Source organism: Salvia splendens, chromosome 16 (assembly GCF_004379255.2).
Source record: "Salvia splendens isolate huo1 chromosome 16, SspV2, whole genome shotgun sequence".
In the NCBI taxonomy this organism is placed as follows: domain Eukaryota; kingdom Viridiplantae; phylum Streptophyta; class Magnoliopsida; order Lamiales; family Lamiaceae; genus Salvia; species Salvia splendens.
The window spans coordinates 10,138,140-10,152,550 of record NC_056047.1 but is presented as its reverse complement, the minus strand read 5'-3'; the positions used below and the strand labels follow the sequence as shown (position 1 = coordinate 10,152,550).

Genomic DNA, 14,411 nt, shown 5'->3' with positions numbered 1-14,411 from the left:
AATTTTTAATTTTTAGGATTTTAATTATGTAATTTGAAATTTTTAGTATTTTAATTATGTAATTTTTAATTTTTTTTGTAATTTGTAATATTATTTCGGGTATTTTAATGCATTTTAATTTTGTGGAAATGTTTTTATTTAAATTGAATAATAGAATGGTGGGACCTTTGAGCTTGTCCTTGCGGAAGAGTACGGATGTGGGTGTTGTGCTCTTGCCTAAGAGCAGGGAGTAAAAGTGGATCCGGGCCCACATCCGTGCTCTTGCCAATGAGCACGGATGTGGATGCATAAAAAAAAGAGATGAAAAGAATGCAAAAGTTAGTTCCATAACCATTCGAATAAAGCTTCTTCACCAATAATAGTACATCTGATTTTATTCTCTCAGTTACAGCATTACTTTTTTTAAAATTATTTTACTAATTTCCAAATACTTACATGTTCCACAAATATGCCCATTCCATGCAAGAAAGCGAACAAACCAACATCATAATCAGTTAATCACCAAACAAATAGCTGAGTCCAAAAATCACCTTACTATACCATATCTTTTGACACCACATGCCAACTGCTTAACAGATTTGCATGCTCCTACAACTTAAACATAAGTGCTCTTTCCCATTTTTGGGGATGATAAGGAAGTGGACTAACAATTCTAACAGCCTGAGGCAGAGGCAGCTCATCATCTACAAAAGGAATTTTTTCGTGCCAGACGAAACCATTCTCATGCTCGTATTTCTGAAGCAACCCGTCCAACTCACCAATCACTTGATGATACACTAATCTCCATGACTCTTCTTTTGGAATGATTTTCTTTGCTTTTGCTAAAGCCCAACGAAGAATTCCAATTCCTATGCCAATGTTACCATTGGTTCTTAGACCTTGCACGTGGTATTTGTAACTCGTCAACTCGTGCACTGTTTTGCAACATAACAAAAAATCCTGCAGGGGGAGCACCAAAATTACATATCTTCTCAATATCACCAACTAGGTGAAAGGCGGCAAATATTCATAAACACTTATAGTGACATCTATATCATTAACCTGAGGCAATTTATCATTCAATTTTTGAACTTATCATGGAAAAAAAATGTTAAGAGCTAAGCATGCCAATATATTGCTTAATAATATACAAAATGTATGATTTGTCTCAAGCAAAGGGCATCCTTACCAGAAATCGTGGCGAAATATCCTTGCATTCTTTGGCTGCACCTTGCAAGATATTAATAGCTTCAACCAAAAAGTCTGCCACGCCATAGTGTAATTTTGCCAATAAACCCCCCGTACTTCCATTTTCTTGAGCCTTCCTAGCAGAGACAGCCTATGAAATTCAAGATGAAGTTATAATACAAGACTAAGACTTTACGTGCACACCATTCATATCAGAGGCTGCTTAGTTCAGCAGTAGAGGAGATAATTTGGAGACATAACTTTCATTACCTGGGCATCTGCCAAGCAAACAAGACTCATAACAGACAACACGCCAGATATAGCTTCCGGTGGCCTTTCTTGGGTCCAAGATAAATTTGTATTAAGTTCGTGAGCTGCATAGCTATATACTCCAGCGGCTTTCCTGAAGAGGGTGGCAGATTGGACTAGATCTACAGGAACGAACAAGGAATTAGTAGAGTTTCATTACTTATGATGTAGAATGATAGAGTCAGCTCTATGTGGAAGAGGTATGCTTACCTGATGATAGAACTTCAAGAGCCTGCTCACGAAGCAATGAACCATAAAGGAAAAGGGACATCCCAAGCTCAAAATATATATCGTTAACCTGATATAACTTTGGACCCTGAAAGGGAAAAAGAGATGGTGTGGAAAGCACACTACTCCATCTCAGCTTAAACTCAGTAATCCAGTACATAACTTGACGGCTTTTGGCATTCACAATGATGTGATGAATGAGGTTATTCAACAGAGGTAAATACTTTTCCAGCTTTTGAATGTCCTAGAGAGTTGCCAACAAATAAACAAATCATGAAATTTGAAAAATATAAACAAATTGCTTTAGGGCATACATGAAACACGGAGCTGAGGCATATGAAGCTTCTTCAAAATACTTAAAATCTATTATACCTGTTCACAACGGGATGTCAGGCCTCCCGACATTTCCCTAGCAATGGCCTCTGTAATGAAGGTGCTAGCATTGATGGAGTCCTCGATTGCTTTACGCTTGGAGCTCAACTCTTTAAGTTGTTCTAGTGTGCCAGAATCGCTAGCCGCAATCACATCTTCATATACCACCTAGCCAATTACAAGATGTATGTATCAATCATCAATTGATTCGGTTTTTAACTTCGAAACACCAACTCAGCCTATTAACAGTCTTTTCCCCAAACGAGTTTGATCAGGACAAAACGAGTTTCATGAATACTCTAATACTATCAAAATACATTATCCTAATAGCTTGAAACGTCCTTTATACCTTTAATTTGCAACAAGAATTATCCACAACAGCCTAATTAAACTCAAGTATATAAAGATGTTATTGTACATACCGGCTTGGTTTTCAGCTTTGAAAGGCCTGGATAACTGATCATCATCTTCACCGACAAAATTAACAATCACAAATTCCAAGGAGAACAAATTTTCTCCGCAAAGGAAGAGAGACAGTGCTGATTCCTCGGACGATCCCGATTCAGATTTATCACTCAGATTCAGTACAATAAAATAGCGGGAGAAAAGGCGTTGATAATAAAGGTCAACAAATCCAAACGCAATACGACGCCGTATGAAGGGGTTTAAAGAATCAGATCATCAGCAATTCTGGTTGGCAGTTGAGACAAGAACGGAGCGGCAGTTTACAGGAAACGCCCTAGAAAAATATTGATAAACATATCTTTGAAATTGAACCATATATTAGTACCACATATTTTAATCATATATTGAGATGATTATTATGGATTTCGGTCGTTATCAATTCAAACGCTGATTTATTTTCCTTCTCAGCTAAGAGTTAGGAGAATATGGATATTTATAGGGTGAGGCGTTGGGTTCTAAGTTGACTCGTATTCTGATCTTATTGGGCTTAGATTCGTGGCCCATTTCACCTTGTGCTATATAAATGCTTGCTTTATATAGGTACTATAATTTTGTCGTAAATATACACATGAGATGAGATGTTTATAGCAATATTTTATGGATCCTAGATCTATACATATCCAACATACAAATTGTAAGATAATTACAAGCTTATTACACACGTATTCTGTATAATTGGAACGATTTATCTGCATGTTACTAGTTGATTTTTCAATCAAAAGTACACATTTTATGTTTAAAAAACAAACTGATAAATAATCAGTCTTAATGGACTTAAATCCGACACGTTTAATTTCAGATATTAATATTTCTACCACTAGATTAACACAATCATATTAGCTCTGTCCTTGTTAATTACATAAAGAGTTGATATAGGTATTCAATTTGAGTATTTGTATTTCAATTCACATGTCACTTGTATCTCGAATTAATTTTGAGCGCAGAAGGCTACAAACGTGTGGATCTATAAATGTATTTGTTTACGTTCATTTTAAATAAGAAGTGGAAATACCCAAGTGAAATTATATGGGTCTAGGCCCAATTGTCCTAATTTGAATTTCTGCTTGTTTATGTTCATTTAAATAAGAAGTGGCCTTATGTGAAATTATTTGGGCCTAGACCCAATTGGCATAGCGTGAATTTCTGCTGGGGGACGGACTAATTGACATTATGTGAATTTCTGCTGGGAGACCAATTAACAGTACTCCCTCGTTCATTTTTCTTTTTAGTTTGTCATATCCAAAATGATCCATTATTAAAAATAGAAATTCATTTATTTTTACTTTATTTCATAAATTTTATTTTATTCTCTTCATCTAACATAGAAAATAAAATTGTATAAAATCTCGTGCAATCAAGGAATGGCCATCTTCGTTGGGATCGTGGAGTATTTTTTATGATTGGGATATTCCCTTCATATTTGGTTTTCGCACTTTTCATTACTGAAATTTCAAGATATCGTCTGTAAAAGTTAGTAATCAAGAATCTCAATTTGGTCACGGCCCCAACTAAACAACAAAACAAAATTCTAACAAAGGAATAAATCCCCTCAACACATACAAACGCTCACTCTCGAAAACAGATACTAAAACCGATATGAATTGTTCCATCAACTCGAAATCTAATCCCTGATCCAGATAAGCATAATTTTGTTAACTTTCCAAACTGCTCAAAATTATACTAGCAAAATAAACCCTTGTCACAATAATACTGTTGTAATGGTCTTTATTTGATACTCGCTTTTAAAAAATTTAATTAATTAGTATAAACTTCAATAATAACGGAATCCACTCCTATACAAAGTGTACGGCACATGTGCTGCACAAAATCGTATGCTAACACGTGTAATGATCAAGGTTTGAATGGAGTTAATGCCGTAAATAGTTAAAACAAACGGAGTTATTTTGCCATCAGTCATTAATTAACGAGACCACCATGCAACTTGAGCAAAGGGGCACACCACTTTTGCTATAATTGGACAGTTTTCAACCACTAACGGTGCATAATCAATCATGATGAGTCCATGACCTAACTTATTGGTTAGTGACATACTATGTAAAGTCCGTTCTTATTATTTTCAGTAATTTATTTTTTTTAAAAATTGAATTGATTAGAAATTAAGGAAAATTTCCAATGATTAAAATGTGATTTTGAGGCCTAAATGAAGCCTCGAAGCGTCGTTACAACTTTCATATAGTTGTTAGTGGCTAAATTCTGACCTATGTATAGACAAGAATTAAGAATCTCGTTAGTCAACTTTAATAATTAGCGCATTAAGTCTAAAAGTCCATTAGTCTTTCTAACTGCAATGCTCACTAACAATTGTTAATCACCTTTTTAGGTTATGTAATCTTTGTTTTATACAAAAATAATCAAAAGGCGCGAATAATTTCAAAAGGGATAGCAGTCATCTTTACTCCACCAAGAATCTCAGTGAAAAATCTGTCACTATAAGTTTGTGCTCATGTTCACTCATTCTCCAACTCACCTTATTTTTTATGTTTGCAGTTATGGTTTCTACTTCTCCTCCTCAGCCCAAGGTAATAATAATTACAATTATACCCCATTTAAATTGTTACATGGTGAAAATCTAAATTGCCAGAATTTTCATATGTTTTAGGAGGCTCCATATAGCGAAAAAAGTGGTGAAAATCATCGAGTTCGACAGGCGAAATGGTGGTACTCGACTTTTCACACCGTCACGGCCATGATCGGCGCTGGAGTTCTAAGCCTACCCTACGCCATGGCTTACTTAGGCTGGTACTATAATAACGATTATTATTATTATTATTATTATTATTATTATTATTATTATTATTATATAGTAGTAGTAATTATTTTAAAAAATTTAGTATACAGGTAATTTATTTAATTTAATTTTAGGGGTCCGGGGACACTGGTGATGGTATTTTCGTGGTGCATAACGCTCAACACAATGAGGCAGCTGATCCAGCTCCACGAGTGCGTCCCTGGCGTCCGGTTCGACCGGTACTACGATCTGGGACGACACGCGTTCGGGCAGAGGCTCGGGAAATGGATTGTGCTCCCGCAGCAGTTGATCGTCCAAGTCGGGTGCAACGTGGTGTACTTGGTCACAGGAGGAAAATGTCTCAAGAAATTCATGGAGATTGCATGCAACAATTGCACCCCAATCAAACAATCTTATTGGATTGCAACTTTGGAAGTATCCACTTCTTCCTATCTCAGATGCCAGACATCAATTCCATCTCTGGTGTTTCATTGGCTGCAGCAATCATGTCACTAAGGTTTAATTCAACCCTTCAAGAACGGCTGATGACACTTTTAATACTATTAAAATCGTTAATTTGTGTTTCTAACTATACCATCAATGTTCAATAAAGTATTCTTATTGTTGGGGTCCTAACTAAAATGTTTCTAACTATACAATCAATGCTCAATACAGTGTTCTTATTGTTGGTGTCCGAACAAAAATTAGGGGACACAAAAGATTAACATAATTTATCTTCAATTCAAAAGACGCTTTCTTTTGCGTCCTAAATCATTGTTCTTACGTCTTATTTTTGTGTCCTAAAAGATAGCAAGTTTTTGTAGTGATTATATTATTATTTGGAAACTTCTGGCTTTGGCAGCTACTCAACCATTGCCTGGGTGGGGAGCCTGAGCCAGGGGCGGGCCCCGGACGTGAGCTACGAGTACAAGAAAACGAGCGATGTGGATAGCATGTTTCGAGTGTTCAATGCGTTGGGGCAGATCACGACGCCTTTCGCCGGCCATGCGGTGATTTTAGAGATCCAGTCCACCATTCCATCAGCCCCTGAGAAGCCCTCGAGCATCGCGATGTGGCGGGGCGCCGTGTGGGCTTATTTTGTCAATGCCATCTGTTATTTTCCGGTGGCCCTCGTCGGGTACTGGGCCTTTGGACAGGATGTCGCAGACAATGTGCTCGTCGCCCTAGAAAAGCCGGCGTGGCTTATCGCAGCCGCCAATTTGATGGTTTTTGTCCATGTTATTGGCAGCTATCAGGTCAATATTTCCTAGTCCAACATTTATTATAATTCAATTACAGCGGGACGAAGAGAGTATAATTTAATTTTGACTAGATATTAACTTCAAATCCGCTAACCTTTGTAGATATATGCAATGCCATTTTTTGAGGTCGTGGAGAAGACATTGGTTGCAAGATTTAAAGTAACACATGGGCTAGGGCTCAGGATCTTTGTTCGTTCTACTTATGTTGGTAAGGGAATTTTTAACCAATTTATTCATTAAATATTTATAATTCATTTAACTTCAAAGTATAGTTCATATAACAAACATGATCAAATCCGTAGTAGTATACATTATTTTTTCTCATGGTGTGCAGCTTTTACTACGTTTGTTGCTGTGACTTTCCCATTTTTTGGCGACCTTCTCGGTTTGTTTGGTGGCTTTGGTTTTTCTTCAACTACTTATATAGTGAGTTTAAGCATATTTTTTATTCACTTTCTTGAATATTTGTTAATATTCATCCTTAATTTGCAATCTAACTTTTGTGGGGTTTGATGCAGTTGCCCTGCATAATTTGGTTGAAAATTAAAAAGCCACAGAGGTTCAGCTTGTCGTGGACATTCAATTGGGTAACTCCAAAAGCTTGTTTTGTTACATATTTATATTTTTTTCTATCTTTATCCAGAATATCATTTCATTATAATTGTACACGAATATTGTGATAGAGTTACATATATCTCTATTATGCAAGAGAGTTCTGAAATATTGGTACAGATTATTAAGTACTACTTCTATATGAGTATTAAAGAGGCACTATATATTGGCATGCTAATATTTGATTTTTGTGGGAATTTTCAGGGATGCATATTTTTTGGAGTGTCCATCTTGTTCACATCAACAATCGGCGGAGTGCGAAATGTCGTCGTCGATTCTTCAACTTATGACTTCTACTCATAAAATATTGAAATTTGAAGATCTTCAAGACTTCAAATGTGTCACGTAATTAAAAGACAACTGAAGTACTGAAAACTCTTTTTGTTAGCCAAGAGTAATACTTTGTCTAATAAGTAGTAGTATGATTTTGCAGTGATATATATGGTCGATCTGCTCTAGCTTTTCACCGGACAAAGCCTCCATTTTACAAGAAATATAATCAGATGTATATGCGGATCAATATTTATTACATATATAATTATTAAATTTTAGTATAATAAAAGTTATTTTTCCTACAAATATATTCAGTTGAAAAAATGTTGATATTACCTAAAATTCACATTTTTAGTACACAATGCTGTTTTTTGCCACAAAATCCCCTCTAAAAACTCATTTTCACATTTTTGCCTCGAAGGACATTTTTGAGTATACACGAAAAAGAACCTAAAATGATAATTATATATATCTTCTCCCTCTTTCTCCTATTCTATACTAATAATAATAATAATAATAATTATTATTATTATTATTATTATGATTTATAAAATAATATTTAATATTTTTTTTAAATATAGTTTAAATTATGACTCATACTTAATTATAGTTATACTTTTAATTATATATAATTATTATTATAATACTAATAACTAGTGATTAATAAATAACTATGATATAATTATTTAAAATATTAATCATATAATAGTATTAAATAATAATAACAATAATAATTATTTTATTTAAATTAATAACCAATCAATATAGTCTTAATAAAAATTTAAAATTATGATTTATATTCATAATGATATAAAGCGATTGAATATTTTTAATTAGGTGTTTCAGTCCTAAATGACTAAAAAGAAAGAATTAAATTAAAAATATACAATTGATTTAATTAATTTAAACAATTGATTTAGTTAGGTGTTTGTCCTTAATTATGTGAATGTCAATTAGGTGTATATATAAAACACTAAGAAAGAAGAAAATGTAGAAAAGAAACTAAGAAGAAAGGGGAAAAAAACCACATGTTGTGGAAGTACTATTTAATCAAAATTTCCAAAAATACCCTCTATGACCTAAAAATAAAATGTTTGGTACCTTACCGTTGGGAGGTACCGAAAATTTAACTATAAAAAAAGAACCGGGACTATTTTTGTTCAATTATGAAAGATCAGAAACTATTATATATTTCACTTAATAATTAGTAATTTTGATATATCTATCTAATTATATTATTCCTTTCAGTGTAAGATAAGCATACTTTGTATTTTAAACTGTAATAAAATTAGTAATACACTGTATCTTTAGTCAATTTTGTACCACTGACGGTGCTAAACTAATCATTACGTACAATACTTTATATAATCATAATCAGGTTATCTATACATTATTATCCCAAGGTTCACACATATCATGATGGTAAACATTCAAGAAAAGTTAGTTAATGTATATTATACGGTTTTGAGGCCAAATAAAGACTGAAATTGCCTTTACTCTCTTGTAAGTTGGCAAAAAGTAAAATAGCAAAATGTTATATGCGTTGGTATCTGCCCCTTTTTCTGTCTTTTCATTATTATAACCACAAAGAAAAAACTTCATCTTTTCATCAACCACAAAAAGTAGGTTGTGTCTACTTTTAGCCATAGCCCATCCACGATGGGACGCCATATGGTCCGCCTTATAGTGCAGCATGCCTATGCTCCGCTACATCAGCATTTCATCCTCTTACCCTTTCACCTGTAGCGGGATGCCTTATAGTCCGCCCTAAGCATTTTATTTATTTGAATATTTAAAACACTACAAAAATTAGAAAAAAACTTCATTTCATTAAAATTCAAACATTACACTACGAAATAAAAAAACTACAAATTCTCAATTGCGGTTACGGTCCTAAACTTCTTCAATCATATCGTTTATGAGCTGAGCATGGTCTTGTTGATTTGCGCATTGAGGCATGTCTAGATAAAACCTCATTGAAGCCCCTCAGTAATCCTTGAACGTGGGGTGGGGCTGTCGTGTGGGGAAAGTGAGAGATGGGAGAGAATTATTGGTGTGGGAAATGGAAGAGAAATGTGGGTTTAAATAGATAAAAATTTCGAAAAAAAGGAAAACGCGTTGCATCGTCAGCGGTATCGTCCGCGTGACCCACATTGGGGCGGACGATATCGCGGACGATGTATAGGGCGCGGACGATGCATCGGGCATCGTCCGCATGGTTACAGTGGCGGATGATAGACCGCCCGATGCATCGGGCGGACTATCGTCCTCTCCACTGTGGATGCTCTATTATAAGTGATGAACCGCTACAAATACATGATGATGATTGGCACTTCACTCCTGCATTCTTGCTGTCTTCACTGCTTAATTTCATTGCAATAATGAGTTCTTCTTCTTCTCCCCCACAACCTAAAGTAATTCTTTTTCAATGATGTTCCTCTGTTTTATTTGTCCGAGAAAATTGTCAATGGCTAATTAGTTGGATTTTTCACTTCACAGGAAATTCCATCAGATGATAAATGGGCAGAAGAGGGCACCCGCCGTAAGGCAAAATGGTGGTACTCCACTTTCCACACCGTCACCGCCATGGTCGGCGCCGGCGTTCTCAGCCTGCCGTACGCCATGGCCTACTTAGGATGGTACACTACACTTTTTTTACTTCTCACAATAACTAGATGTAGTTTTAATGTTTCATGTTCCTTTGGCTTATTTGATTATGTCGATACACATCTAAACTCCATGTTAGTATGATAATGTCTACTTTAAGCAGAGTCCTCACAGTTTTTTTGGAACACTTAAGCTAATGGAGTTAGGGTGGCTTTATATATTTTGCTTGCAATTTTACTTATTTTTGGATGGGAGAGATGCAGGGGACCAGGAACCTTTGTGATGGCGCTATCGTGGTGCGTGACACTGCACACTATGTGGCAGATGACGCAGCTCCATGAGTGCGTCCCTGGGGTGCGATTCGACCGGTACTATGACCTGGGGCGCCACGCGTTCGGGCCGAGGCTGGGGCCGTGGATAGTGCTCCCCCAGCAGCTGATCGTCCAGGTCGGGTGTGACATTGTGTACATGGTGACAGGTGGCAAATGCCTCAAGAATTTCATGGAAATTATCTGCACCAACTGCACCCCAATTAGACAATCTTACTGGATTTGCATCTTTGGAGGCCTCCATTTCTTCCTCTCTCAGCTCCCTGACTTCAACTCTGTCTCCGGTGTCTCACTCGCAGCCGCCATCATGTCAATTTGGTAATTCCTAGTATAACATTCGGGATGAGTTCTGCTGTTTGATCCGAGTATTAAATTGTTGTAACGCGTGGTACCTATGCAGCTACTCAAGTATAGCGTGGGTGGGGAGCCTGAGCAAGGGGCGGGCCCCGGATGTGAGCTACGGGTACAAGAATACGAGCGGGGTGGATTGTATGTTTCGGGTGTTCAATGCTTTGGGGCAGGTCACATTCGCGTACGCTGGGCATGCGGTGGCGCTGGAGATTCAAGCAACCATTCCGTCTACGCCAGAGATGCCGTCGAGGGTGCCAATGTGGAAAGGGGCCGTGCTGGCGTATTTCATTAACGGAATATGCTACTTTCCGGTAGCCCTAATTGGTTATTGGGCGTTTGGACAGGATGTTCCTGACAATGTTCTAGTTGCTCTGAATAGGCCTGCATGGCTCATTGCCACTGCCAATCTTATGGTTGTTATTCATGTCATTGGAAGCTATCAGGTATTATGCCTTGCTAATAATGGGTATGATTTATATTGGAGGTAAATATAAATTTGGGGTTGTAGGTTTATGCAATGCCAGTTTTCGACATCATTGAGAGAACTACGATGAAGAGATTAAGCATCTCACGCGGGCTCATGCTCAGGCTTATTGTTCGTTCTGGTTATGTTGGTGAGTGACTTTTTCAGTTTCAGTCTCAGTCTCAGAGATTATTTTTATCTAAACACTTTTTTTTTAAAGGTGAAACTATCTTACGCAAGACTCTTATTATTTAATGTCTAATAATCGAGAGTAATTCTTGCAGCTTTAACTCTATTTATTGGTGTGACATTCCCTTTCTTTGGGGATTTGCTTGGTTTCTTTGGTGGATTTGGCTTTGCTCCAACTTCTTATTTCGTGAGTTGTTTCAATCTCGTGTTTTATTTCATTGATACACGTTAACGATGGTTCTATATTTTAACTTTACTGGAGTATTATCCGCAGCTACCTAGCGTGATATGGCTCAAAATTATGAAACCTCCGAGATTCAGCATCTCCTGGTTTATCAATTGGGTATACTAATTAAATATAACAATCTTTTAATTTCTATATTTGATTAGCTTACAATTACTGTACAAACTACTAAAACTAATTAAATCTTGTGGATTTTAGGCATGCATATTTTTGGGAGTGTTCATCATGGTGGCATCAACTGTAGGCGGTCTGCGAAATATTGTAGTTGATTCCTCAACTTATGAATTTTACTCATAAATTAAAAAAATGTGGTTGTTATGTATTGCAAAGCTGGTTGAGATATTACTAGCACAATCCTCTCTATGAATTTATCCTTGCAAGTTAGTAAGTACTATAAAGAGGGCATTTGTAGCTACTATGTCGTACACTATTTTATACTATTTTGAAACAAGAAGACCACAATCAAAATAAAACATCATCCCACGAGACATGATCGGATGTCATCATTATCCAATTCACCAATATTTTCCCACACCAACTACAATCACACACACATTTGCAATCATCACCCATTAACCCGGATATGAGGAGTAGTAATATAAATCACACTTCAATTCTTATTTGGTAAATGGTCATTTTCTTAACCCAACTTTGGTACAAATTGAGCTAAAAAGACCCAAAAAGAAAAGAGAGAGACTTTTTCGTTCATTATCAAGGAATTGAAAACGTATCGAGTTTACATTATACTTGTCTTTCCCCGTAGTAAGTTACTGTCTTTTCCCCGTAGTAAAGATGCTCTCTTTTTACTGTCTTTTCCCTGTAGTAAAGATGCTCTCTTTTTACTGTCTTTTCCCATTATACAAGGATTTTTCTGTGATATTAGCTGTAGATTACTTTTACTAGAGGCGAAATAAAAATTTTATAATTTCTAAATAAAATAAAATATTTTACAAATCATTATCAAATGAATTGGAACTGTGATTTCTTTTATATTTTCGATAACTAAAATGCTACAGTTAAAATGCATTGAAAAGATGATACTATTGATCCACTCACAAAAAAAAGATGATATTCTTGATGACTTAGAAGTATAACGATTCCTAGAGAGAGACACTTGGATTGTCACTATGCAAGTTTCTTGTCATTTTGATCAGAGAGATAACGTCTCAAGGATCTTCTTTTTTTCTTGAAGTGGGACTATGTTACTGTCACATAACGTAAGAGTTGTATTATGAGTTCAAACATTTTTCTGTAATTTAATATAATGGGACTATGTTACTGTCACACAGTCATGAGGGAAGACCAACCACAAAATCTAGGGATTTGGATCCCTGCTATGAAGAGAAGCACAGTAAAGATGTTGTTTCTCACACCAAATTATTCTATAAAAAATAAATTAATAGTTTAGTATTATAGTTGTTATAGAATTGGGGCAAAACTGAACAACTTATAAAGTTTAGGGACTGATATGCAATTCTTGTAACTTTCTCTTTTTAATTTCCCTCTCAATATTTGAAGTATGAAAAGTGAGGGAAGTTAGTTAGAGATTAGGTTTGATTTTTCGAGCTGAGCAAGAGAGAAAGGATTTTCATCTGTCAGCTAAGAGTTTCTCTCAAATATTGAATAAAGATCTCCATTGTTTCTCCACGTGTATTTCTTGTTCTTAGTTTTACTCATTTCAATCGATTGCATAGTCTTCTTGTTTGTTCCGATTTGATCTTGGCTGTGTTTGAGATCTGATTACGTTGAGCCTCGAATTACAAATTGGCGCCGTCTGTGGGAAGATGAGTTTCGAAGGGAAGAAAGGCGCAAGATCTTGGCTACAACAATAAAGGAGATGAAGAATAGAAAAGTGGAAGCCACAAAGAGTTTTTGACGGAGGAGCAGAGGGAAATGCTGAAAATAACGTCTCAGAATGCGGAGGTGATGTCGTCATTGTCTATGGCTTCGTCGCCTAAATCTCCCGGGTCGAAGTCTCCCGGTCAGAACTCGTCTCTGGTGTTCGAGCACAACCATGTTAAGGCGCCTGTAGGAGGACATTCTGCCGCAGGTGGTGGCATGGCGGTGAGGCACGTGCGCCGTTCGCACTCAGGAAAGGCTGTTAGAATGAAGAAGGATGGTGTTGGTGGTAAAGAAACCTGGGGAAATTTACTTGACACTGATGGTGAGTCTTTTCTTGATGGGAATGTATCTCATTGTGGAGTCTCTGATCTTGAGGAGGCAGGGGAAGTTGCTAGGTGCCTGGTGATGAAATTCGGGAGAGAAATGTGGTTTCTTGGAACTCCTTGTTGTGGGGATACGTCAAGTGTGGCGATTTGGCCATGGAGCTGAGCGTGTTCGATGAAATGCCTGAGAAAGATGTTGTTTCATGGACTTCAATGGTTTCAACTGCATGAAGTGATACGATTCCTATAAGTATTGCTGCGAGCCGCAGATCATCGTGAGAGAGAAGAATCTCCAGATTCTGTGGGAACGGGAGAGAGAGTAGCTTCATATCAGAGAGAATATAATTGCAATCTGTGCTATGTGCTCTCGAAACCGGGTCGTGTTTCGAGCGAGATTGAGGGAGAGAAAATGAGTGTTCATAGTTTCCGTTTGTATTCGATATGAGAGTGTTCTTCTACATTGTATCCATAGTTGATCATCAATGAATTCTTTCTCATTTTGCCCGTGGACATAGGCTTACGCCGAACCACGTTATATCCTCGTGTTCTTGAATCGTTTTGATCTTGCTCCGATCTTGATTTCCAACATTCATTGTTCACAGTGTTCAAATCGATCATACCACAAA

The 14,411-nt window shown here is 36.6% G+C and overlaps 2 protein-coding genes and 1 pseudogene across 2 annotated transcripts; 2 read left to right on the top strand and 1 right to left on the bottom strand.

Moving 5' to 3' along the window:
* Positions 1-466: 466 nt before the first annotated feature.
* On the bottom strand, positions 467-2,875 carry LOC121772719 (BRO1 domain-containing protein BROX). The gene is made up of 6 exons (XM_042169917.1): positions 2,499-2,875; positions 2,077-2,244; positions 1,687-1,948; positions 1,438-1,598; positions 1,169-1,318; positions 467-939 (listed from the first exon to the last, which is right to left on the bottom strand). The coding sequence occupies exons 1-6, from the start codon at positions 2,541-2,543 to the stop codon at positions 589-591; spliced, it is 1,137 nt and encodes a 378-aa protein (XP_042025851.1). The 5' UTR covers positions 2,544-2,875; the 3' UTR covers positions 467-588.
* Positions 2,876-5,051: 2,176 nt separating this feature from the next.
* LOC121770796 lies at positions 5,052-7,684 on the top strand (annotated as a pseudogene).
* A 2,020-nt stretch (positions 7,685-9,704) lies between these two features.
* Positions 9,705-12,035, top strand: LOC121772576 (lysine histidine transporter-like 6). Its single transcript, XM_042169722.1, has 8 exons — positions 9,705-9,851; positions 9,937-10,076; positions 10,308-10,691; positions 10,774-11,167; positions 11,233-11,338; positions 11,472-11,563; positions 11,651-11,719; positions 11,819-12,035. Exons 1-8 carry the CDS (start codon positions 9,819-9,821, stop codon positions 11,915-11,917), a joined length of 1,317 nt encoding a protein of 438 aa, XP_042025656.1. The 5' UTR covers positions 9,705-9,818; the 3' UTR covers positions 11,918-12,035.
* The last annotated feature ends 2,376 nt before the right edge of the window (positions 12,036-14,411 follow it).